The sequence below is a fragment of the Thermobia domestica genome, chromosome 1 (genome assembly GCF_964235325.1).
Source record: "Thermobia domestica chromosome 1, izTheDome1.hap1.1, whole genome shotgun sequence".
Lineage (NCBI taxonomy): Eukaryota > Metazoa > Arthropoda > Insecta > Zygentoma > Lepismatidae > Thermobia > Thermobia domestica.
The window spans coordinates 335,483,329-335,511,231 of NC_137454.1; the positions used below are offsets into that span (position 1 = coordinate 335,483,329).

At 37.3% G+C, this 27,903-nt stretch overlaps 2 protein-coding genes across 2 annotated transcripts in view; one reads left to right on the forward strand and one right to left on the reverse strand.

Moving 5' to 3' along the window:
- spel1 (DNA mismatch repair protein spel1) overlaps window positions 1-27,903 on the reverse strand; it is a 275,109-nt gene that overhangs the window by 199,445 nt on the left and 47,761 nt on the right. The gene's annotated exons all lie outside the window — the stretch shown is intronic.
- Window positions 18-27,880, forward strand: LOC145663156 (uncharacterized). The gene is made up of 2 exons (XM_081729482.1): window positions 18-201; window positions 24,897-27,880. Exons 1-2 carry the CDS (start codon window positions 182-184, stop codon window positions 27,703-27,705), a joined length of 2,829 nt encoding a protein of 942 aa, XP_081585608.1. The 5' UTR covers window positions 18-181; the 3' UTR covers window positions 27,706-27,880.

The following is a 27,903-nucleotide window of genomic DNA, read 5'->3' on the forward strand; positions in this document are numbered from 1 at the left end:
GAAACGGACGAAAAAATAATAAATAAATAAATAATTGCGATGCAAGCTATAAACAAATCTGTTGCAAAACCACAAACTAGTCTGTGGCTGATTGTCGAACTATCCATATACATCACTCCTAGTGAGAGACGAACGCCACTCAAGACGCATTAACAGTATTAACTTCGATAGTCCATCAAGAATGACTTCGCATGCTATCAGGTAAGTTAGTTCTTCTAGGCATGCTGTTAGGTAATGAAATATCATTGAACGGAACAATTACTAGATTCATCAGTTTACAAAATATTACTGAAAATAAAAATGAATAACTCGCCTTTCAGTTTACGATGCGTGAAAACTGAACTAAATAAATTTCCCTTTTTTTCTTCTTTTAAATATAATTTTAAATATGTTCTATAACATTCACATTCTTACTTATACTGCATAAATCAATGATGCATATGCAACTAACACTGAATACTTGTTCTTTTATAGTTTCTGAATATTTATATATATACATAAAAATACACACACTAGGATTATAGAGGCAACTATTTCTTTGATAATGTGTTTTGGAGTTACGTTGGTATGGAGCTATTATAGCACCTACAGTGATTTCAGACTATTTAGATTTTTATCTATTCATTAATAAATGCAGTTTAAGATAGAGCCGATAAGGGGACAGGCCCGTATTCAGAGGGGTCGAGCCCCCCTAAAATTTTCACGGTAGGCTTGCAAATGAACTATAATATGGTAATATGGTTGGATCGGCCCCCCCCCCTAAATTTTTGGGCTGGCTACGGGCCTGTAAGGGGACTATAGCGTCCGTGTGTTGAGGAGAACGTGCTTTTACGAAACGAACAATGAATGAAGTCGTTGGCGTGTATATAGACGGCTACTTAAGGCGGCAGACTACTAAATATTTTTGAAAAACTAATAATTTTTCATTTGCCCATTTTTCGTAAGTGGAAAGAGGTAATAAAATGTAACTTACTACAATAATAGATAATGTTATTCTACACCCGAAAATACGAATCGGGAGAATTTTCAGTGTTGCCATCCATAGAAATTACAGTGTGACCAGAATTTGAATTACTCAAAAATCTAGATAAAGGCAGCGACTAGAAAAATGAACTCAACGGTAATTGATGACTTATCATGCTGTCTACCTTTCTTGTTTACTACTTTTTAAATAACATTTCTATTTATTTTATAAAACTTACATAAATTATTACAAAATAAATAAGTTATAACAAAATAAGTAGAAACATTTTTTAAAAAGTAGTAAACAAGAAAGGTAGACAGCATGATAAGTCATCAATTACCGTTGAGTTCATTTTTCTAGTCGCTGCCTTTATCTAGATTTTTGAGTAATTCAAATTCTGGTCACACTGTAATTTCTATGGATGGCAACACTGAAAATTCTCCCGATTCGTATTTTCGGGTGTAGAATAACATTATCTATTATTGTAGTAAGTTACATTTTATTACCTCTTTCCACTTACGAAAAACGGGCAAAAGAAAAATTATTAGTTTTTCAAAAATATTTAGTAGTCTACCCCCTTAATACCAGTGAAGTAATGAAAGCTTATGACTCCATTTCATATCCAATTGGAATCAGCATGTAAGTTCTATGTGTAAATATGATGAAACATGTTCAAAATGTGCTGATGATTTAAAGCCGTAAAGAGATCCTTATTTCGTAAACTCCATCATATATAAATAGTCGGTTGCAAGCTTTGAAGTTACATACAAAAGAGCAGAAATCTTTTAGCCGCTGTGGGTTTAGTTGGCAAAAAATACTACCAAAACCAATCTCGATGCACGCAGTAGTTCTTGTGTGAGAACGAGTTTTTAAAATACTGTTATACGGAGGACTTAATTTTTACACTGACTAATTTCAGTTCCAAACAATAGTACTCGTAGTTTTTATTTTAAATTTCCTAAAAAATGATTTTTCATGAATATTTAAAACTTTCTAAGGCTTAAAAAAATAAAATCTTTGAGTTTTACGTCCCATGGTTATGCCAGTTAGGCTAAAGCAGACGATGATATGAAATGAATGAAATGATGGAATGAAGAAACTGGAAGGAAACGGGAGAACCCCGAGAAAATTCATGCACACGATGTTTGTCCACCACAAAGTCCACTTGGCGCAAGCAGGCTTTAAAAAATTATGTTTGTAACTAGATATGATAAAAGCCATTTCGGGGGTTGTGCTTTTTTTTAATTAAAAAATAGGGTTTTGGAAGAAAAAACGAAAATTTTAGCTTTTCTGACTTTTTACGATCTTCTAATTCAAGTACCATATATTTTCCTGTAGCGGATTCTACAATTAAAAAGAATTTCTTTTAGCTCAATCTGGGGTTGGCAATCTTCATTGGTATTCAACTATTTCATTCTGGCCAGTTTGCTATGCAACCCAGCATATCATACCAGTCATGTTGGTTATATAACCTCCTGAGTTCCAGAAACTTATACATCCTGTCATGTGTGTGTTTTTTACGGGTTGCTTAAATTCAATCTGGCAACCAACAAATAAACTTTCATAGCTAAGAAAGAGATGCAAACTCATGTTTGTTTTGGTATAGAATGCCGCCTATGTCTCGTTCTCCGTCCGGGAAACACTTTATTGTCAGCTTCAGATACTTTATTAGAACAGGTGTCTACTAAAATTCCAAAATGAAATTTCGTGACTTTTTCGTGACCTTCCCTTTCCCAAACTATAAAATTTAGTAACATTCTCAAGTGCGAATTTGTTTGCGAATTGGTCCGAATTTTCATGCATGCGATAGAACCATACTTTGCTTATGATTTGGTAGTGTTTAACCCTTATCCGGGCAACCGGGGCCTCCCAGGCCCAGTAGCTTCATTTTTCTAAAATTTCTCAATAACCATACATATTTCGAAGACATAAAATACTGAATTCTTCTATCTTTTGTCGAAGTTAAAGTCATGAACATATCGAGTTGGTAAAGCTTTTTTTTTTTTTTTTAAATTTGAAAATATTTTCCTAACGTAGCCGGGCAACCGGGGCCTAGGAGGCCCCGTATAACTTTAGTGAAATTCCTGTCAAATATTAGATCAAATTGTCACATAATTATATATTGAACACGTGACTATTGTAACCTTTAGTCGGAACAGTATGCGGCAACAGACATTGAATTTTGAGTGTTCTGCACTTAAAATATATACTGGGCCTGACAGGCCCCGGTTGCCCGTTTACGTTACAAAAATGTCTGGACCGGATTTGCTATTCTGCTTGGCGGCTTACAAAAGCGTGACACGAAGTTTCGCTACTTGACAAAAATATATACCGGTACATTCTAGACTAGTCTAAACAGTAAGTGACAATAGGCATTGATTTTGTGTATTCTGCACTTAAAATATATACTGGGCCTCACAGGCCCCGGTTGCCCGTTTACGTTACAAAAATGTCTTGCCCGTATAAGGGTTAATGCCGACCATAGACATTTTTGATCATGAATTTTGACGTTTTATAGAACAAAATTTTCCAGTCTATACCTATATTTGAACAGATAAAAAAAAATCGTGACCCAACAGCTAAATTTCGTGACTTTTCCTTGACCTTCATAACCGTTTTCTGATTTCGTGACTTTTTCATGACTTTCGTAACCGATAGACACCCTGTAGAATCTAATTTAAGTTTCTTTTGAGTATGATGTTAGATTGACGATAGTACAAGTTTTTTTCTTTTTTTATTTATTATTAGTAAAACCAAACCACTTGGCGTTACAGCCCCTTGTGGGACTGAGTCGCTCCAACGCCATCTGTTAGCGACAGGCTAAAGTACGTTCAGCCTAGTGACGAACAGATGCTCAGTGCGTTGTGGTGCCCTGTCTCTAACAGACATATGCAGGGTCGTTTTAGACGTTACGTCTTTTATTCATGTACTTTCCCCAGTTTACCTTACAACGCTGTGGACGGCGAATTGGGAAGCACCGCCCGCGAATCGAACCCGGGACTACGCAGACAAATAACGCCCTAATCATTAGACCACGGAGTACTGTATTTATTATTATTATTTATTATTTTTCTGTATCAAGTTTTCAACCTTCTGCCACTCGAATTTTAATGGCCTCAATAAATTCTATGTATGTAGATAGATATATTTGTCCCTCGTAATTTTCTGTTTAAAAGGTAGGTTTCGCTCAAAAAAATAAAAAAGGCAGAAGTTCTAACTTAATTTTTAGTTTATGCATAAATTCTAAAGGATATTTCCCCCCCCCACACACACACACACTAAGTCTAACTAATAGCTACATTTTCAGAACAGTTACTGCAAATACTATTACATCTTCACTAAAACTTTTTTTTTTTTTTTTTTTTTGTCGTAGAACATTAATGTAACATTTCTACAAATAATCTGAACTATAAATCCAACTGAGTCCACCAATTTTCCCTTTTCCTTTCATCAAGTGATCAATTATTCTTGATTAATGAAATTCTCATTTTTTTTAAAGAATGCACTAATTAAACGTTTTTCATGTTATAATGAAAAAAGAAAGACATCATACACAGTGATATTTCTTCATTAAAGTTAAAATATATTTTTAAAAAGGAGAAAAATTTCCGAGGTAAAAACCGTGGGAAAAACTTCGGTTTCTTTTAAATTAGTTCTTTTTTTCTTACATTTCTATTTGTAGGCATATTTAGGAAATTGACTGGAAACATCTTTTTAAAGTTCGAAACCTGAAAATACACTGAAGCTAACGGCTCTTTACCAAGTTATACTACCTTAATCTATATCGTATCTATTATACTTCCTTAACTATATCTCAAAGGCTTATTGTGAGTCAGATGACGCATATTCAGCTAGGTGATTTGTGGTCAGTGCACCAACGTCCAGTGTAATTATATCTCACTTTCTTGATCAGATTCAACTACCTCTTAATTCATGTAGCTTGTATATTAATACCGAAAAATATGCTCTTCTATCGGGGACCGTACCCGGGATCACAAGTACTAACTATTTCACTACATGGTAGCTGATTCATGTATAGAAATAAGATGTATGATTAGAAGCAAACCAGTTTTATTCCACATAATTTACCAGTGTCAAATGTGTTTCGCATTCCGTACATTTAATGCTTTTCCCGATTGAAATTGGAACGACCGGCACGATTTTGTCCGTGACACTCACATTGCCTGGAATTTTGATAGATTGACTGATTAGCGTTCCGTTCAGCAGTGAAGCTATATAAGACATAGATCTAGAGCTTAACATGGGATCCAAACCACGAGATCTCAACGGGAATCGAACTCGTATTTCCCGCGCCAAAACGTGTACATAAAGCCACCCGGTATTTTGCTTTTAAACTCCAACCCAAGTAGAGACTTGAACCCAGAGCCATTACCGTGTGCACATAGGTGATCATAGAAAATAAAGTCTTTCTCCACAATACAGTCTTCCAAAAGTCCTGCCAAAAAAGTAAAAAGCTGTAACTTTGAAAGTACTACTTATAATTTTGTATTTTGGTTGTAATATTTAGTGGAAATGTTAAAATTTTTGTTGGCAACAATGAGCGGATGTAAACGTTAACGTCATAACCGCAAATCACGTGACAAAGATGGCGTCTACTCAAGAGAAAGCGCAGTGTGTGGCGTGGTTTTGTGAGTTAAAATCTAGTGTTTTGGTGAGAAGAAAATTTCGACAAAAATATCAGAAACAACCACCTGCAGGTTCAAGTATCAAGAGATGGTACGATAAGATAAGTTCCTAGCTACCGGAAGTGTCTTGGACTTGCCTCGTAGCGGAAGGCCAACAACCAGTGTTGATGTGATTCAGTCCGTGCAGCAAATCGTGTTGTGAAGTCCAAAGAAATCGTTGAAACGCAGATCCTTGGAGCTGCGAGTGCCAATGACAACACTACACAATATCGTTCGTAAGAAAATGATACAGAAGTTTACAAGCAAAAACCGAAAGATGTTCAGGACCTCCGGAAGAAGATACGTGATGTGATTGGGAGTATTACGGATGAAGCACGTCGAAATGCCATTCCTAGATTCCCGAAAAGACTTCAGCAATGTTTGGACGTAAATGGTGCTCAGCTGGAGGTTTGGCGTTGAAAAAAATGCTTGGAAACAAACTTTCAGACTTTCTTACAAATCCACTAAAAGTTTTGTGCGAATGCAATAAATGGTTACAGTTACAGCTTTTTACTTTTTTGCAGGACTTTTGGAAGACTCTGTAGAATCTCACCTCCAAAACAAGTGGATTACAGAATGACGACATACGAGGTATGACACAAAAAAGAATGAGATTAAGTGTGAAGCTTGAAAAAACAATGGAGTTGGCAACAACTGTTTTGGTGACATCTCCACCACCTCTATGCATGTTGCCAGTTTCGAATTAACCGATCAAGTCAGTTGGGGGCCTTGGTAAGGGTGTACTGCGTCATTGAGAGAACACATGCAACCAAGTTTCTTGTGAAACTTAAGAAATCAGCCACGGAAAACATTTCAAACAGTGACAGTGTGGAAGATGATGAATGTGCTGGGCGCCCAAGGTCAGCGATCACAGATCAAAACATTGCCAAAGTTCGTGATGTGATCCCGGGTTACCGAAAATTAAGTGTTCGTGCAGTGGCGGAGTTGGAAGCTGCTCGACGCATTTTAACTGACGAATTAATGAGGAAGACTTGTGCAAAGGTTGCTGTAAAAGTTCGGTCCGATTACCAAAAACAGTGCCGTAAAGACGTGTGTGTGGACATCTTAGAACGCATTGCAAAAAAGCCAAATTTGTTGGAATTTTTTGTAATATATGATGAGACGTGGATTTTTACCTCTGACCCAGGAAGTAAGCACCAGTCGATGAAGTGGAAGTCTCCAGAATCCCCAATACCCAAAAAAGTATCCATGTTAAAATAAAAATTCAAGGCAATGTTAAATATCTTCTTCGACATTAATGGAAGTGTAATGATTGAGTGGATTCCCAGTGGTCAAACTGTTAATCAACACTACTACATTGAAGTACTAAAAATACTTTGTGAAAAAAATAGGAAAAATAGGCCACAGTTTTGAAGTGATGGATGGCTGTTGCATCAGGACAATGCACCCGCTCCCACGGCCCTATCTGTCAAGCAGTTTCTGACCAGCAAAAACATTACTGTGATAGGGCATCTTCCTTATTCACCTGATTTGGCTCCATGCGACTTTATTTTTATTTCTTAAAAGTTAAATCTTGCTTAAACGGAACCCATTTTACCTCAGTTGAAGAGGTTCAGGCGAAAACTGAGAATCTCCTGAAGGGCCTCAAAAATACCTCGTTCCAGAGCTGTTAACAGCAATGGCAGCTCCGAATGCAGAAGTGTGTGAATGCTGAAGGGGACTACTTTGAGGGTGTTAGTGTTAGGGAGAACTGATTCTGTAAGTACAATGATTTATTGGGCCAATCTCTCTTTTTTTGTGTGTGTGTGCCACATCTCGTACATCCCCGCATTTATTTTCTCGTTTTGTTAAGAATATCTCCAGAAAATTACATTTGACGAATTTTAAAATTATATTTCATGACAGAGAAGTATTTACATTTTCTTCTGTTTCGAGAAGATTGAAGTTAACTAACTACTGTGGGAAAAACAAAATTAAATACATCAACGAACAAGAGAAATGTGAACATGTATAAAGAAGTACGCCCTGTACCGTCCTCGGTAAGTTAAACTGGAATATAGTTATACGAAATATATTTTTTTTCTGGAAAGAAAAGCATTTTATATAAACAATGCAAATAAACCGGTGTTATTGTCCATAATAAACGCTGATTTGTGAACAACATAGCCTGAGAATTCTTCTATTAATTAAATTAATAAAGAACTTGACATATTTTCTCACATCATTGAATTTGTTGAGTGATAGAATAAATATATGAGAAAATAACGACAATTAAAAAACAATATTTTAAAAATATAGTTTTAATTTCTTCTTGAATGTTGCAACGAGCATATCGTAAATTAATCATTGTATCCAAGTAAATACCGTAAAGCAGCCATGTAAATATTGTACAATAAACAAGTTGCATTTTATATACATAGGTGTAAACAAAAATATTTGATGAGGGAATATGCAGAAGCCTAAATAATGTATCCTTAATATTTTAATTCGTACAAGGGACCGCGGTGACTCAGTGGTGGAGCATGGAGTCCTTGGTTCGATTCCAGCTCGCGCCAAGCTGTAGCTTTGTAGTAGACAAAAACCGTGTGTGGGGGTTTTCTCGAGTTCTCCCGTTTCGTCCCACTTTTTTCATTCCACCATTTCATTCATTTCTCATCATCATCGTCTCCTTTAGCCTAGCCGGCATAACCGTGGGACTTTTTTTTTTTTTTACTTCGTACAATACATATTTACTCTTTCTTTGACAATGCTTCCCTTTACATAAACATGTCGAGCTCTCCTCCATGTTCAGGTTCCAAATAAAATCTCGGTATTCCCTTCCCTTTCCTCATTATTCTCCATTTAAATGGAATGCGTCAGTTCGACTGTGGTTTTCCCTCTTTACATGATACTCGTAATAATAAAGTATTTATATTTTTAATCTTTCTCTCCTCTTAAAATATATATATATATATATATATATATATATATATATATATATATATATATATATATATATATATATATATATGGTAAACCTACCTTATTTCGTGATATGAGACAAATTTCTTCACAGAAGAAGGTATGCATTATAGAGTTACAGCTGTGCTCAAGAGAGAGCAGGAATATCGACATGTGGTGAAAAGGTTTTGTAGTGGCAACTGTTACCGCGCGGACTTCACTCAGGATGTTAGTTGGTGTACAGGGTAGAAAGCGGTTCTCAGTCAAATCTCTTTAGAAAACCATATATATATATATATATATATATATATATATATATATATATATATATATATATTGTGTGTGTGCGTGCACGGTGTCATTGTGTAGCTCTTGTTACAGACGTTTGCTCTAAAAACGTTCTGGTTATCATTTTATATATAACCTTGAAATAGTAGTGCAACTGTAAAGCAAAAGACGCTTATCAAATTGCATCATATTCTTATGAAATTGTGTACCAGGATGGCTCCAGAACAACTTAAGTGTGTGAAAAAAGACGGGGAAAAATACAACAGAAAACTGGGCAAGTCAACAAAAGAAGGCACACCTATTCGACGGACAGTGTTAAGAATACTGTGCAAAAGTGTTAGAAGACAAATGGACTATCTATGAAGCAGCCAAACACTTCTATATCACATGGAGCACACTGAAAGACTACTTGAACCGTTGTGATGGAGACAAAGACAATATGAGCAGTGGAGACGACCATTTGCACTTTCAGCGGAATTGAAATAAAATTAGTGACCATTATCCAAATGTAGGAAATCGGGTTTGGTTTAACAGTGAATAGAATTCGATATCTGGCGTACAAAATTGCAACAGAACAATCTGGTGGGGAAAAAAAAAAGTTTCCATTCAGTGACGAGGAAACAAGTACAAGCTGGAAATGGTGGCGTGATTTCAGTCGTCGCCACAGAAAATTTGTCTTACTACCGACTCAACAATGCTGCGCGTGAGAGATGATTTTTACAAATAATTGAAGCAATGCTATGATACAATAGGACAAACAATCAAACTGAGTCTGATATGGAACTGCGATGAGAGGGGGCTTCGCTACGTCGCGAAATCTGGCAAAATTGTAACCAGGGTCGGCAAAAAGTACATTTACAATCGTGTAATTGCTGACAAAGCAGAGCCACACAGTGTTGCCTTGTGTGAATGCTGCCGGTGAATTTGGTCCCCTTTTGATTATTTTCAAAGCAGCGCGAATAATCGACACACTGAAGAATGGTAAACTTCCCAATGCGCTTGTAACTGAGTCTCAGACTGGCTGGATTAATTCGGAACTACGATGGTTCAAGTCATTTGTTACGAATCTTGGCACAGAGCGGCCTGTAATTTTGATCATGGATTCCCAAGCTAGTCACGTGATTCCCGAGGTACTGGACAGCATCTCGAAACGATGTAATCATCGTAACCAATACCATCTCATACCGGCCACATTTTGCAACCTCTGGACGTTTCCGTTTACAAACCTCTGAAACAAGCATCGCAGGAAACACTACGGGAATTTCAAGAAGGTAACCCTTTCAGGAAACTTGGTCGTTATGAGTTTCACTCTCTGCTCAACCCTTCCTTCATTAAAGCATTTTTCTCCTTCGGCCCAATTAGGTCTGTATGCGCTGAGAATGAATCACTCACTTCGACCAGTAGTTCTACATCACCAATGAATAGTCTTCTCCGTGTACCGAATTTAACGCTGCCTGACAAAAACAATACTGTTTCTAGCAGAAAAGCTAGACGAGACACGAAGGCGAAAGTTCATCTTCCTGTTACAACGTCGACGACAAATGTCATTATAGTGCAACGTTATTTTCCGGCTAAAAAGAACAAAGGTCAGCGTAAACAAATTGATGACTTGTGCGCTAATTGCAACGAAAGCTACAATTCGGCAAAGAATCGTAGCACTGGACACAGTGCTGCTTCTGTTTACAATGGTTTCATGCAAGGTGCCAGAATCTTAATTCATCTGACATAACCATTTTCATGTGAAGCATATGTGCAATGACAAATGACAGTGAAACAGACGGTGACAATGTAACGGGAGTACACTACTGTATCTCGAAATTAGGTACACACCCTCAAGGAGTAAGCTATACTATCACGAAATTAGATAGCTCATACATGTATATTTTTTTCTTTTGTGTTGTTTGCGCTTCTTTTACTAGAGCAGTTGTGTTCATCTTGGACTTCCTAATATAGAAATTACATTTAACCTACATAAATGGCGATTGGTAAATGTGTATTTTTTGTCATCCTACCTATCACGAAGTTAGGTAAGTTTACCTATATAAAACTGAAAATGTTTGTATAACAATCAAGGATCTCAGCTGGTTCCCCTGAATACGCAATGCAATTATAGTGCGATGCCACAGCATCGTTTATACGCTTTCTTGAAGCGTCTGGTTTTCACAAGCAACTGTGATGTGCGGGTCCCTCTGGGGGTGCGTTAAGTCAAGCTAAATTTTATTTAACTTCATTAAGAAAAATATTTGTGTAAGTATGGTAACCATGTTGTGCTATATAATAACATTTACATTTTTGTTCTTGTTGCAATGTTTTTTTTAACTGAAAAAATCTTTAAGTTTTACGTCCCACGGTTATGCCGGTTAGGCTAAAGGAGACGGTGATTATAGAAATGAATGAAATGGTGGAATGAAGAAAGTGGGAGGAAACGGGAGAACCCCAAGAAAACCCACGAGCACGGTGTTTGCCCCCCCCCCCACAAAGTCCACACGGCGCGAGCTGGGATCGAACCAGGGACCCCAAGCACCGGAGGTGAACGCTCTTTTCTTAAATTGAGTTTCAATTAAGGTAAAATTATTTCGAATTAGAAGACGAAAACATACAATTTTCATGAAGACTGAGACTATTATTTTTCCACTGTTATAACAAGATATCGGATTTTTATGCACTTAAAATCCATGAAATATGCAAGCAACTATGCTGTTAAATGTGTTGCAATATGCACTAACAATGGAATAAAAGACAGCATTTTCAAACATGCAGCATAGTTGTGACAAAGTTTTGTAGATGAAATACAGGGTACAGGGTGATATCTGACACTAAGATAAGACAAAAAGTATAGATCAACCTGGGTGCAGAAATCCGTCATTTCGGAGTTATAGGCCGCAGAAAAAATGAAAAAAAAATGAACTTTAAAGATCCACAGCTCAAAACTATGGGACCTACCGTAATCGGATCAAGATTTCACTTACAAACTATATGCGCTATTTAAAAATAAGTTTCAGAATCATCAGGTACTCACGCAACAATTTTTATAGGGATAGTTGGTGAGTACTTCAGACTATATGCCAGTAGCCACTATAAAATCATTACGGAAGTACCGCAAGATTCTGAAACACGTATTTTTGGATAGCTCACATATTAGTTCCTAAGTGGTCTTGATTCGACTACGGTAGATTCCATAGTGTTGGAGCTATGAACCTTTACGGCAGCCTATAACCCCGAAAGGAAGCATTTGTGCACCCAGCTTGGTACATACTTCTTATCTTTGTCTCAGGAATCATCTCCCAAACGTTATCGGTATTGTTTTGAAACACCCTGTATAACATTGAAAGTGTATTTTATCTTTCAGGAACTTCTTTTTAGAATTTATTGTTATAATGTTTAGAGTGCATATACCCTATATTAAAAAAAAACAAAAAAAAACAAGCAGATTATGAATTAAAATGAACACAGTGATATGAGAACATGATCTCTAGTTTTTCTTCATTAATTCTATTTTAGTGCATTTACTTCGCTCAAAATGATACGAGCCTCACTTTTCTACGTGTTTCCACTGTACAAAAGAAAAGTTTCGTTTTTATGATTTATTCCTTCCTGTAATTAACTTTACAGTACATCACGAGATGCTCTTCTACATTTTAGTGTGTCAGTTTGTGACATTTTGTGGCCAGACAGTGACCTGTCAATATCAACAAATGTTACTGGACAATATTTAGGATAGAAGCCAGCTTAGTATGTATATTTTCTAGAAAGTTCAAATCTAACTCTTGAAGATATTTTTACATGGCTTCAATTGTTTGTAGGTGGTATTTCTGACAAGAATATCAGCCAATTTCTTTTCCACAGAGCGCCCGAATTTACCAGGAACTCACTGCAGCTCGTGCTGAACATTCTTTAACTAGAGTTAAGCATTCACTGAGCAGTATTCCTCGTGTCTCTTGTTTCTGAATTGATGTCAATATAGTATTGCAATGAGTCTTTATCATAATCAAATTTTTCTTAACGTCTTGGCAATTGTAAGCGTCTTTGCTCTGCTGGTCGGTATCTAACATCATTAGTCTTCCATCAACTAGCCATTTCTTCCATCCTCAGGGGCCACGGTGGCTCAGTGATAGAGCGTTCACCTCTGGTACTTGGGGTCCTGGGTTCGATCCCAGCCCCCACCAAGTGAACTTTGTAGTGGACAAATACCGTGTGCGTGGGTTTTCTCGGGGTTCTCCCGTTTCCTCCCACTTTCTTCATTAATTTCTCATAACCACCGTCTCCTTTAGCCTAACCGGCATAACTGTGGGACGTAAAACTCAAAGATTTCATTTCATTTCTTCCATCCTACCATATAAAAAGCCGTTCTGTTCCATATACATTTAAATGCATTGAAAATACAAAGTAAAACTGGATTTATTCATGCTACAAGCATATATCTGAATAAAAAACTTATAGAATATGTTCATAAGTACTAATATATGCACTACCTTTGAAATATGCATTTATATGCACTATGAAACTTCGAATTCGAGCTGCATTATTGTTGTTAGAAACCCCTACCGCTTAACAGAGATGCATATAAGCAAATAAAATATGAATAAAAATCCGATGTCTAGTTATAACAGATGTTAAATGAATGTGTTTGTTGTGTAAAGCTTGTGTTGTTCTGATAAGGAAGGCGATTTGGAAAGCTATAGTTCCACTCTGCAAAACAAGAAATACAACTCCGATTTCTTCCCAAAAGTAAATTAAGGGGAATGAAAGTGCAGTCCCAGTGACAGTCACAATGAGTCTTTATATAATCAAATTTTTCTTAACGTCTTACACACACGTAGATAAATCGCTGAAGATTTTCATAGGCTGGGGCAATTGAATCACTGAATCAAAAAGTTTGTCCACACATGGCCTACCGAAAATATTTTCTTTCTTTCTTATTAAAGAAATGGTTATAGGTCCCGCAAAATGCGCATCATACCAAATGGTCCTCCAACATGAAGTTTAAGAACGGTTGCTATCCCATTCATATATATCTCCTCTAAACCGGGGTTTCTCAACCTAAGATCAGTACATCTAGGGCATCGCGAGAAGAATACATGGGGTCGCGAAGAGAGACGAAAAAAAAAAAGATGTAATTAGGAAGTAGTAGCGGATTATAATATTAAATTTCTTATTTTGACACACACATTTTTATTTCCATACTTATTGCCAAATGCGGTAAAGAATATTAAACAAAATGTTAATTAAACAAACAGTGAATAGTTAAAAAAAATGGTATAAAAAAAGGATAACAATGGTTTTAAAAAACTGAATACTGAAAATACAAGAAAAATACAAATACAGCTGTACGAGATAAGCAGCAATAATCAAAATACTTATTCACAAATCGGAAATTACTTATGGAGTCACTGGCAAGAGGACGTGATAAAAAGGTTGTCGTGATATAAAATAGGTTGAAACAGCTTGCTGTAAACATTTGGCAGTGAAGTATGTCATTTACATATTCTATATGAATTAATCCCCTTGCACACACATGAACTGCCATACATAGAGTGTTGCAGTTCCAATATTTAAGAAAACAGCATTTAATTGTTCCCATTTCAATTGTAGCTCGATATCCACTTTATATATACTGGAGAAAGTTTACATTTTATATTTTATACTCCAGGAAGAAACCATAGGTGCAGATAATTTCCCACAACTACCACCAAGGACGTTCAAATGAGTAAAGCTCTAAAAATAAAAAGCGCTTTTATTCTTCGGCGTTTGTTTAGCCGAACCATCATTCAAAAACCACATGATCAATATTTTAGTTATTATTTATTTATTTGTAGACACGCCTAGATGTGCAGGTAGTTTTTTTAACTGCCTAACCAAGGTTAAGACGTTACGAGGATGCATTTCTTTTAAGCAGCTGAGCATAATGGCAAAGCATTTTGTGGCTGGTTCATCAAATTAGAATATGTTACTAGTGCATGAATTCAATGTGGGTGATGCAACAGACGAATGCTTCTTTTACTACACAATCTTTAAACCGGCAGAGGTAATGGAATGAAACTGAAATCTTGGGCCTTTTGTTCCAGAGAATACGATTCTATGATTTCAATAACTCAATTATAGGAAGAATAAGAGGGACTAAGAAAGCACATTAACTGCAATGAAACGTGAGGGACCGTTTGCTTAAAACGAAACGAAACATTCTGTATATACCACATAAAATGTGTTCCAAATATGGAACAAAAGAGTATTTTCAGTGACTTTAATACTTTGCCTATTTTAACCTGGTTCAGAGAAACTTAACATTTGATACATCGTTTTTCAAACTGTGATCTGCGGACCACGAATGGTCTTCGAAGTATATCCTTATGGATCTCTCAGTCCAAAAGGTAGAGGAAGTTAAATTCTAGTGAAATGCGTACAGATTGGTGCGAATGAAATGTCCATTCCACGTGAGTCTTTGGATATGACTCACTTGGGATGGAAGAAAACTAAACAATCTGGTTAATCAAAACAGTCCCTGTCTGCCACCACACACACTTGTCATTGCTCAGCCAACAACTACGATTTCGGGGCAAAAGATATCTGGATTCTGCGATTCGAAGTTCTCAAACGTACGTTGCACTACCCGATCAACAGGAAAAATCCTCCCTCTCAAGAAGTGATTATTGTCATTGATTTAGAATGTGTAATTCCAAAGCGATATTCTCTCTTAATGCTTACTTAACTTACAAAATACCCATAATGTGTAGACTATTTAGAACTGTGAATTGTGCCTAATACCACGATGCGACTATTTCTATCAGCACTTATTTATACTTTTAATGAACAAAATAGGTGCAGATCAAATAGTATCTTACAAGTAAACCTACTATTGTGTGTAACAGAACTTATACAAGGATATAAAAATACAAATTTAAAAAGATATCTTCTTTTCATTTTGCAACATAATAATTTTCTGAAGGTATGTCGGTTTTGGGATTTGGTTTCTAAGAATATGATTTCGGAGACAATTGAACAAATCGTGATAATCGTGGCAATATATGACAACTTTTAAAACTTGTTACATAATTTTATTGAGGAATGTTGCTGGTTTAAAGAAATATATTTACTTCATAATCACAGTCCTTCAGTTCAGCTTTATGAGCTAAAAACAAAATGGTATGTCGGTTTTGGTGCTTTTCCTTTACTATTAAAACTTTTAAATTAATTCGAATTCCATATACAAATCAGAAACATGTAAGATATTTTGCGAATAAAATAAAACAAACAGTACTTTCTTCAGCAGAATCCTTATCTGAGCTTTCAGAATTTAGATTGAGATGCATATGATACTGTACGATATGGGTGAGTACTAAGTATTTCTTCGTCTGATTCTACAGAGCTGCCCTAAACCATGTTATTTCCAAACTATAAAAAGTGAAGTAAATAATAAATTTCACTATGTACAGAGTTGTAAATGTGTCTCCTATTAAAGTATATAGTCTCTTATGTCTATACACTGTTGTGATTCCTGCCATGCTGACGTCACGTGAGATGATCTTCAACAATTTATTAATTAATGAGAATTTCAGACTTTGGCCTAAGAACGAGGATCGGAATACAGACGTGGGTGTTCCCTCAGCAGAGAAGATTACTGTTTACCATACAATGAAACGTACACACAGGTACCATAAATCCAAAGATTTCGATGATTTATAAGTTTATTAAACCATAAGAACATCAACTCTATGAGTGAAAGAACAATAATGATCATTAACGCATGCTGTACTTGGAGGCAAAGTAGTAGTCCTTGCAAATATGAAAGTTAGACAATCATCATATTAATTGGTCATTAATATACATATATCAGCAACGAGATTTAATACAGGGAAACATCAGAATTAGATACTCTTGCTGTATCCTATTTATATATACAGTATATGACACCTATATGCAATTATTCATTACTTTCAGCTAAAATATAATCATATTCGTATTCAGCATAGCTTCATCATCATTCTCTCTATTCTAAATCGGCGCATGTACATTTTTGGGTTTATCGTACTAAGGTCAAAATCATTACCGGTGCAATTTTCAATAGTTACAACTAGTACACGTACATATTATCTGTAAACCATGTACTCAAAATTAAAATTGCTTTGTCCCCCAATCAGTCGTTATCCTCACCTCTGACATCACATGCAAAAGTCTGCTTAAATTTCAATAGATACAATAACGACAAGACCCTTGCTGGATTGATACTAACAGAATTTTGGATCGAAGTTATTAACAATTCGATCCTATCTCCTGTCATAAGTGTTTCTAAAGTAAATCTTTCCAGCGTAGGAAAGAAATTAGAAAATCTTAAACAATAATATTTCAACTCTGCACAGAATATTTCAACAGTTTTAATTATTGCTAACATATATCTTGAATTATTTTACTATTCGCGTCTAAATTATGAATCAAAAGAAAAGCAAGTTCTAAAGAACTCTTAAGCCCCCTAAAACTAAGAGGTTTTATCTCGCGCGTCCTTCATCTTGATTGCTTATGTCTGTTTGCGTGATAATGAATAAACGCGTATACATCGAGATAATACAATTATACATGGAGATTCACAAAATTTTATATTGCAGTACGTGTGCGTAAATTGCAAAATCTATGTTTTTGAAAGTAATTTTTTTAATAATTTTGTTACATACACGATACATTAAACATGAATAATCTTTGCAATACAGATTCTTTAGTTCAACAATCTCATACTTTAGCATTACTCTTTTCTCTCCACTCTCTTCAAAATTTAAAAGAAGATACGGTTATTACGATCTTCTCCGTATTTCATGAAAAATCCTACAATATGACGTATCCATTTCTCTCGGAAACATTCAGAAACAGTAATTTATTGTTGAATATAACTTTTAATTAAACTGAATTGTCGAAAACAGCTCAAAGTTCATATTTCATAAAGAGGCATAAAGTTTTATGTTTCAATTAAGATCCCACAGAATGGCATGGCTTATAATTAAGTTAGTAAAAAGGAGCAGGAATAGAGTAATTGGTTTATGTGATGTGATATACTAGAACAGCGTTTTCCAAATTTATTTTCAAGGGAGACCACCTTTATTAGAATATTTCATTTACCAACTACTCGTGTCCGGTTCAAAATTTATCATTTTAAAATTAGTATTTATTAAAAATTCCGTGATTTTATATTACGAGCCCAACTTTAAAATTTTAAATGGAAACATAGGGCGAGTGACACCTCTCGTTCGATAGATCTTTAAAAAGCGATGTGGCAAAAGATTTTTCATATCGGTATTCAAAATGGCCGCCAAGATATATTACCTGTATCAGATAAACGTCCAGTAGCACTAATATGAAAACGGTTGAACATAAATGAACCAAACAAAAAATCAAATAGGAAAGCCATGGGGTAAATCGAATGATGTTGTCGCGGTACCCCCAGGGCCGCCTTTCATGGGGGCCAGGCCCAACTTTGAAATTTTAAACGAAAATATGGGTCAAGTGATACCTCGTTCGATAGATGTTCATACACTAAACAGCGTTGTGGCAAAAGATTGTTCATATGGGTCAGCGTTTTCAAAATGGCCGCCAAGACGTGGTGCCTGTATCAGATTAAACGTCCAGTACAACTAATATGAAAACGGTTGAAGGTAATAACGGATAAACAGAATAAAATTCCTATAGAAAGTCACAGAGAGTGTTTATCATTCCAGGGCTCGAAAATGTTGCAACAGAGGGAAAGATGATTAGAGTAAAAGTGCCATAATGTAAAGGAGGAAATCTCTTTTCTGGAAAATCATCGTTCCAACGTCCTCCTTGAGTGAAGCGGGACGGGAAGGAACGGTGAAATTGCAAATGAGAAACTTAGTTTTTGCAAATTATATCTAAACAACAAAATTATCTGAAATGTGTTTTTATAAGAGATAGATGTCTGTAATGGGAAAAAAAGTAGGTAAAATTCTTGTTAAATGGTACCTTCCACTTTGACTGCAGACAATGATTTGTGCAAAAATGAATCAACTGAAGTGCGAAACCAATTTGTAGAACAATGCAAATTTAGAACAACGTGTACAAACGTTGGTTTTGTTCAAAAGTCATCTGGACAATCAGGGACGTTTTTATCCTCCCCGGCGCCCTAGGCACTTCAGATTGTTACGCCCCTCCTCCATTTCCAGCACACCCTCACCTTCACTTATTACCTTGTCAGTTTTGGTTCGGGAGGGATTTTCCCTTAACTCTTTTACTCTTTTCCCTTTCTTTGTTTTTGCTCTTTGAAGATTCTTTCCATTATCCATACCTATGAACACCCCATGCCCCGAACTGGCAACCGGCAGCCGTAAAGAAAGGATAGTGGCATCGTATTTGGTGACATATTATAAAAGTATATTATAATTGTTGTTTTCTTTCTTACTTTTTTTTATTCTTTCATCATGTTGATGTTCAGTTTATCATGTTGTGTGACAAACTAGTAGTTTTATATGGACCGAGCTTGCATTTATAGGTTTCTCGTAAATTATTATAATTAAAAAGTGCATAAGGAATCATTTCCAGTCTCGGCTTTTGTCTGCTAATAGCAGAAAACACGTATTTAATATTAGTATATTTAATACTTTGTTTTCACCCCTCAGTCCTTAAGTATTCTTATTTATCAAGAAATATAAATCTCTATTTTCACTTAACAAAAGTAAAATTATATAAAAGTAACCAATAAAGTTCCGTCGCTTTTTTACCACATCCTTCGAACATCGATATGTCACCTAAGACACACCTGGAAGATCAAAAATAGCCCCATCAGCATTGACGACCTTCTGCTAACGTTCTGGAAGGTCATGGATTCCATCGCGGCAGAACTTGGTGGGGCGTAAAGCGAAGAAGGTATCAAGTGCATGTTGCACCTCTACTAGGGATTTGAACTGGCGTCCTCTAAGGTGATTGTCCAAGAAATGGAACAGGAGATAATCGGACGGTGGAATGTCCGGGGAGTATGGCGGAAGTAATAGTTTCCCATTGTGTCCCGGGTCATCCTAGCCAAGTGGGACTTAGTGATGTCTTCTAACAGGAGGAGTCCTTTGCGATTCAAAAGTGCTAGCTCCAGAGTTTTGATTTTTTCTTGAACACGGCTCAACTGCTGATAATACACAGTTGCATTGATGCTCTGATCAGTTGGTAGCAGTTCCCGATGCACGATACCGCGAGCAGTCCACCATACACACAGGAGGACCTTCTTTTGGTGCAGTGCTAGTTTCAGCTGTTTTGGAATCGGTTCATGGGATGCTAACCAACGATGACGGCGCCGTGAAGCTTCGTACAGGACCCATTTCTCATCGTATGTCAACACCCTGTCCAGAAATGGCTCCTTCCTCAGACGAGACAGCAATGAAACACAGGTATCTGCTCGCGTTGCCTTCTGGTCCGAAGTAAAGCCATGTGGGACCCATCGGCCTAGCCTGTAGTGCTTCCCAAGCTGATGGAGGTACTGACGAATGGTTTCTCCACTCACACTGAATTATAATCCCAGTTCCTTACACGTCTGGCCACTATTCGCCTCAATTGTTGCCTGAACATCTTAATTTTGTACATGTGTTGGTCTTCCCGGTACGTGGTGGGTCTTCAAGTGTTTCGTCACCGTCCTAAAATATCTTAAACCATCGCTGCACTGTCTGCGTAGTCACGACACCCCCACCAAAGGCCTGGCATATCTTCCGGTCCGTTGCAGCGGCGTTTGACCCAAGTTTGAACTCGTACAGCATACCTGCCCTTATGACGCTCTGTGGAAGTCCTATATTCTCTCTATCCTTACGCAAGTTCACGGTGTAACTGAACTGCCACAACCAGGTAGTATGTTAGATATACCCACACCAACAACTGATCTTCGCCTTATCTCCATCCGCATTCGACTCACGGTATGAGGGCCAATTGAACACAGACCTTCACAAAAAGCGGCAGAACTTTCTTGGTTAGCTTTATATGTATCACATTTACATTAGCTGCGTGATCTGGTTTGTTTGTAACCAGATAGCTCACCAGGACCGGATATGACGTTTTCTGCACCGGTGTATTTATTTTTTCTCTGCGCCCTAGGCACGTGCTTAGCATGCCAAAGCGGAAAAGCGACCCTGTGCAGAATATTGGTTCATTACAGTACCAGTCACTTGTACACCCAAGTGTTTCAGAAAAACCATACCTATTGCAAGTAAAAGTGGGGTTCTCATTTGAGATTTTACCATTCATTTCCACTTCACCCACTTACGGAGGGACATCGGAAAGATAATTTTTTTTAATAATTAGATTTCCTCTTTAGCATTATGTCACTTATACTTTAATAATCTTTGTCTCCGTTGGATTATTCTCGAGGCGTGGAATGATAAATACCCTCTATGATTTCCTATACGAGTTTTATCCTGTTTATTTATCTTCAACTGTTTTCATATTAGTGGTACTGGACGTTTTATCTGATACAGGCACCATGTCTTGGCGGCCATTTTGAATACGGTGACCGATATGAAAAATCTTTTTGCCACAACACTTTTTAGTTTTCGAAGATCTATCGAACGGGATATCACTTGACCTATGATATTTCCATTGACAATTTTGAAGTTGGGCCCTCGGCCCCCATGAAAGGCGGTCCTGAGGGTCACCTCGACATCATTCGACCAGCTTTATGTCATTTTCCTGTTTCACTTTTTGTTCTGTTCATTTATCTCCAACCGCTTTCATATTAGCGGTACTAGACGCTTAATCTGATATAGGCGCCATGTCTTAGCGGCTATTTTGAATACGGCAACCGATATGAAAAATCTTTTGTCACAACTCTGTTTAGTGTTTGAAGATCTCTCGAATGAGGTATCACTCGCCCCATGTTTCCAATTAAAATTTTAAAGTTGGGCCCCGGGCCCCCTTGAAGAGCAGCCCTCGGAGCACCGCGACATCACCATTCGATTTGTCCCATGGTATTTTCTATTTGAGTTTTTGTTCAGTTCATTTATGTTTAACCGTTTTCGAGATATTGCCATGGAAAGATTAAAATGGGCCACCCTGTACAGAAATGAAATGAAATGAAATCTTTTCGAGTTTTAGTCCCACGGTTATGACGGTTAGGCTAAAGGATACGGTGATGATGAGTAATGAATGAAATGGTAGAATAAAGAAAGTGGGAGTAAACGGGAGAACCCCGAGAAAACCCACGCACACGGTGTTTGTTCACCACAGTTCACTTGGCGGGGGCTGGGATCGAACCCGGGACCCTAAGCACCAGAGGTGAACGCTCTACCACTGAGCCACAGCGGCCCCCGGTTGGGCTAAAGAAGATGGTGATTATGAGAAGTAAATGAAATGGTGGAATGAAGAAAGTGGGAGGAAACGGGACAACCCCGAGGAAACCCACGCACACGCAAAGTTCACTTGGCGGGGGCTGGGATAGAACCGCGGCCCCCACCCTGTATAGAAAGTATACTCCATTGTAGGTTTCTCACTTATTTTTATATAAATATTTTTCCTGATCATTGAGTTATTTACAGTTTATCCTTTATTTTTTTTAATATTGTAAAAGGTACAGACCACCGTACTAATCTTTTTCACTCTCATTTGTTAAACTAAATGAAGTTATTACTGAAACATTTATTTATGAAATACAAGCAAAATTACAATATACACGGTGTTTCAAAACACACCGACTTTGGGAGGTGATTCCTGACACCAAGACAAGACAAAAAGTATAGACCAACCTGGGCGCAGAAATTTGTCATTTCGGAGCTATAGATTGCCAAAAACATGAAAAATGAACTTTAAAGGTCCATAGCTCCAATACTATGAGACCTACCGTAGTCGGCTGAAGACTTCACTTAGGAACTAGTATCTTCGCCCTATCCAAATATCCATGTTTCAAAATCCTGTGGTACTTCCACTACAATTTTTGTAGAGGTAGTTGGTAAGTACTTTATATTATATGCCCGTAGCCAAACTCCCTCTATTAAAACTGCTGCGTGAGTACTGCAGTTAAAACATGGATATTTGGATATGGCACATACTAGTTCCTAAGTGAAGTCTTGACCCGACTACGGTATGTCCCATAGTATTGGAGCTATGAACCTATGAAGTTCATTTTTTTCATGTTTTCGGCAGCCCATAACTCCGAAATGACTGATTTCTGCACCCAGGTTGGTGTATACTTTTTGTCTTGTCTTGGTGTCAGGAATCACCTCCCAAGCGTTGTCAGTTTTGTTTTAAAACACTCTGTATATTGCTGGAAACATTCCAAGAAAAGTCACCATTAAGATTAAACTATTGCTTGTGGATTTCTCATGAGGATAGCAAAGGTCATATTGTAGAGCTGTTATTGAACTATTTATGAAATACAACAAAATCGCTTGAGTAAATTTTTGAGAAAAGTCAGACAACAAAACTCTCCCTCAAAATAAACTATCCTTTGTAGATATCTTCAGGAGAAACAGCTTACGCCACACTGTAGGGTAGTTAATGAAACATTTACGAAGTCTGAACAAAATCGGCTGAGTAGGTTTTTGAGAAAACCATCCGAAACTACCCCTTCCTCGATGAGTAAACCATCCCTTGTCGGTTTCTCCAGAAGAAATATCATACGCCATTATAGGATTATTAAGGTGGATCACTAGGTGTTCTCGGTGCTAAGCTAAACGCTGCTTGAATAGTGCGGCATTGCCAGATAGTGTCGAGTGTTTACTGATGCCAGATAATAAAGGGAGTAATTCCGCTTAGATACTTACTGGATAAATTATTTTTCGACTCTTACCGCGATTCCTCTTCTCGAACTACAACGCTAGAATCCAGGAATTTTCTTATTGTGACTACTACAGTAAATATACAAATTTGGCAACAACGTATTATGGCGTTCTATGCAAGTTTCGTCTCAAAATCTATTTTCTTAAATGTAAATTAATATTTAAATAAAATATGAAACATAACACGAACGGTCAAACATAAAAACGGTCATACAATATATCTATTTCGTGACAAGATTGTTACCTTAAAATACTTTACACACGCAAATAAACATTTTACAAAACGGAGCACTTCTAGTAAGATCTAACAGCAAGTACCATTTTGTGTGCTCATTGTAAAACGAATCAAGCTTTATCTCCTATTTGTTACCTTTCTCGATATCAGAATACATAACCAAATGAATGTGTCTTGCGTTGTAGCTGAAACATGACTTTATCTTATAGTACACTATTTATAATATGTAACGTTTCATTGCGCAGTAGTTAAGGCAAGGGACTAAAATATGTACTGACTTCCGGGTGGTGATCCACCTTAATGAAATATGAACAAAATCGCTTGAGATGTTTTTGCAAACTTTGAAAGAAAAAAAATACCAAGAGTAAACTACCACTCGTGAATCTTGTAATGAGAAATGATTTACGCCATATTGTAGAGCCGTTATCAAAACTGCAAATTTTCATTTTCACTCTCCAATAAACTATCCTCAGTTTTCGAGGTAGAAAGAAAATTCGACGAAAGGAAGAAAAAGGATAGAAAATCTTACAGTGTATACACAGAAGTTTACAATGGTGTGGATACGTTGAGTGGTACTGGTTTCTAGGCGAGTGTACATACATCTTGGGTCACGATGGCTCGGTGGTAGAGCGTTTACCTCTACTGCATCGGGTCTTTGGTTCGATCCCAGCTCGCACCAAGTGAACTTTGTCGTGGACAAACACCGAGCGCGTGGGTTTTCTCGGGGTAGTCCCGTTTCCTCCCACTTTCTTCATTATGTAATTCATTTATTGGAGAAAATGGTGCTAGAAATGCTAGCGGAAGTACCTCAATATTCTTTGACTTGTCCATATTTATACTTCTCTTTCAAATTATGAGCAATGAATTTTAAGCTTCAATTAACAAGCAAAATAATACAGTGCAATAAGAGCTAGGCGCAAGGGTAATTCCTCTTTATGAGGTTTCATATAGTTTATTGGAAGTGAACTTAGTAAATATTTATTTCTATAACATCGATTTAATTATGCTAAAGCTTCTAAAATAGAACATGGTATATCTTATTGTCAGAAACTAAACTGCGGCTTTTTCATATATATTTTCAGGTTCAACATCATCTTACATGCAACAGTATGGATGTTGATGACCAATCCAATAATGGGTGCTCCTGTCGATTCGCAATCAAGTGAAGAAAATAGTTCTGACCAAAGCCAGCACATTGGACAACAACGAGGTGACACATCCTTAAGTTCAGAAAGTCAGGAACAATCTCATTTTCGATGGAATCAAAAACCTACAGGTATATCGCAAGCAAACCAATTCCAAGATGCCGAGCCACTTGATCTACCTTTTCAGCAAAATCAACAGCCCTGGAATGTCCAAGTTGAACGACAACAATCCCAAGATTCATTTAGCCAAGAAGCACAACAATTCCAAGATACATGGAGACAGCAAGCTGGTAGATTAGAATTTGGACAAGAGCAACATCCCCACGATCTATTACTAGATGGTCAACATCCATCCCAAGATCCATGGAATGAACAAGCTGAACGATTAGAATTTGGACAACAGAACTCTCAAGTTCTGCAACTAGACAACCAATACGAATCCCAAGATCCATGGAATCAGCAACCAGGAAGATTAGAGTTTGGACAACAGCAACAACACTCCCAAGACCTACTACAAAACAGCCAACAACAATCCCAAGATCCATGGAATCAACATGGACAATTAGAATTTGGACAACAGCAGTCGGAAGCTGATAGTCTACTAGCCAGTGATCAACAACATCAAGATATATTTAACCAGCGAACAGGAAGAATAGAAACTGGGGAACAAAACGAACAAGATGTTCAGGATTTATTATTTGGTACACAACAGTCCCAGGACCCATTTAGCCAACAAGCAGGAAGAATAGAATTTGGGCAACAAGAAGACGCTGAAGACACTCAACAACAGTCTCAAGATCCTTTCAGCCAACAGTCAGGTAATCAGATATTTGGACAACAAGATGTTGGAGAATTCGGACTAGATGACCAACAACAATCCCAGGACCCATTTAGCCAACAAGCAGGAAGATTAGAATTTGGGCAACAAGAAGACGCTGAACACACTCAACAACAGTTTCAAGATCCTTTCAGCCAACAGTCAGGTAATCAGATATTTGGACAACAAGATGTTGGAGAATTCGGACTAGATAACCAACAACAATCCCAGGACCCATTTAGCCAACAAGCAGGAAGATTAGAATTTGGGCAACAAGAAGACGCTGAACACACTCAACAACAGTCTCAAGATCCTTTCAGCCAACAGTCAGGTAATCAGATATTTGGACAACAAGATGTTGGAGAATTCGGACTAGATGACCAACAACAATCCCAGGACCCATTTAGCCAACAAGCAGGAAGATTAGAATTTGGGCAACAAGAAGACGCTGAACACACTCAACAACAGTCTCAAGATCCTTTCAGCCAACAGTCAGGTAATCAGATATTTGGACAACAAGATGTTGGAGAATTCGGACTAGATGACCAACAACAATCCCAGGACCCATTTAGCCAACAAGCAGGAAGATTAGAATTTGGGCAACAAGAAGACGCTGAACACACTCAACAACAGTCTCAAGATCCTTTCAGCCAACAGTCAGGTAATCAGATATTTGGACAACAAGATGTTGGAGAATTCGGACTAGATGACCAACAACAATCCCAGGACCCATTTAGCCAACAAGCAGGAAGATTAGAATTTGGGCAACAAGAAGACGCTGAACACACTCAACAACAGTCTCAAGATCCTTTCAGCCAACAGTCAGGTAATCAGATATTTGGACAACAAGATGTTGGAGAATTCGGACTAGATGACCAACAACAATCCCAGGACCCATTTAGCCAACAAGCAGGAAGATTAGAATTTGGGCAACAAGAAGACGCTGAACACACTCAACAACAGTCTCAAGATCCTTTCAGCCAACAGTCAGGTAATCAGATATTTGGACAACAAGATGTTGGAGAATTCGGACTAGATAACCAACAACAATCCCAGGACCCATTTAGCCAACAAGCAGGAAGATTAGAATTTGGGCAACAAGAAGATGCTGAACACACTCAACAACAGTCTCAAGATCCTTTCAGCCAACAGTCAGGTAGGCTAATATTTGGACAACAAGATGTTGGAGAGTTCGGACTAGATAACCAACAACAATCCCAGGACCCATTTAGCCAACAAGCAGGAAGATTAGAATTTGGGCAACAAGAAGACGCTGAACACACTCAACAACAGTCTCAAGACCCTTTCAGCCAACAGTCAGGTAGGCTAATATTTGGACAACAAGATGTTGGAGAGTTCGGACTAGATAACCAACAACAATCCCAAGACCCATTTAGTCAACAAGCAGGACGATCACAGTTTAGACAGCAACAACAACCGCAAAATACTGAAGATTTTCTATTAAGCGGTCACGATCACTTAGAGAACCAACAGCATCAACAGGTGGGAACATTAGAATTCGGGCATCAATATGCAGATAATTTGGAATTAAATAGGCATCAATCCCAAGATCCACGGAATCCACAAGTCGGTCGGTTAGAACCTTGGCAAGAACAGCAAGGATTAACAAATGAAGCAAATGAGGTTGAAAATTTTGCTTATCAAGACGTTGAACAGCTGCAAACACACCAACATCAACAAACACAGGAACCAGCATTCCAACAAAGTAGAGTAAACCATGAACAGCAAGATTTTGTGGTAGAAAGTGCAACAGAACAATCACCTATGGAAGAATTCGTAAATGGTACTGACAGTATGGAAACCGTATCGTTTTGGAGAAGAATGGGAAATAAAATTGAATCATCATATAACAAAGCTAAAGATAAGGCGAAGTCGCTCGGAGATAAGGTCGCTGACTTTTTCGGTTAATTTACCAGTATTTATTTATAAAATACGTAATATAAATTATCATATTTAACGTACTTAATATTCAACACATGTATCGCAACACATAGCACATTAATTCACAAATCATAAGACTTTGAAGTACACACTATTCATTTCAAATTAATATTTGTAATAAAGTAATCTCCATCTTAAAAAATACGTTTCACAATTGTACATGAA

What these genes read in the sequence shown, in the direction of transcription:
- LOC145663156 (XM_081729482.1), top strand. Translation starts at nt 182, where the DNA reads ATGACTTCGCATGCTATCAG. An exon ending in ATGACTTCGCATGCTATCAG is followed by an intron (nt 202 to 24,896) that starts GTAAGTTAGTTC and finishes ATATATTTTCAG; the next exon opens with GTTCAACATCATCTTACATG.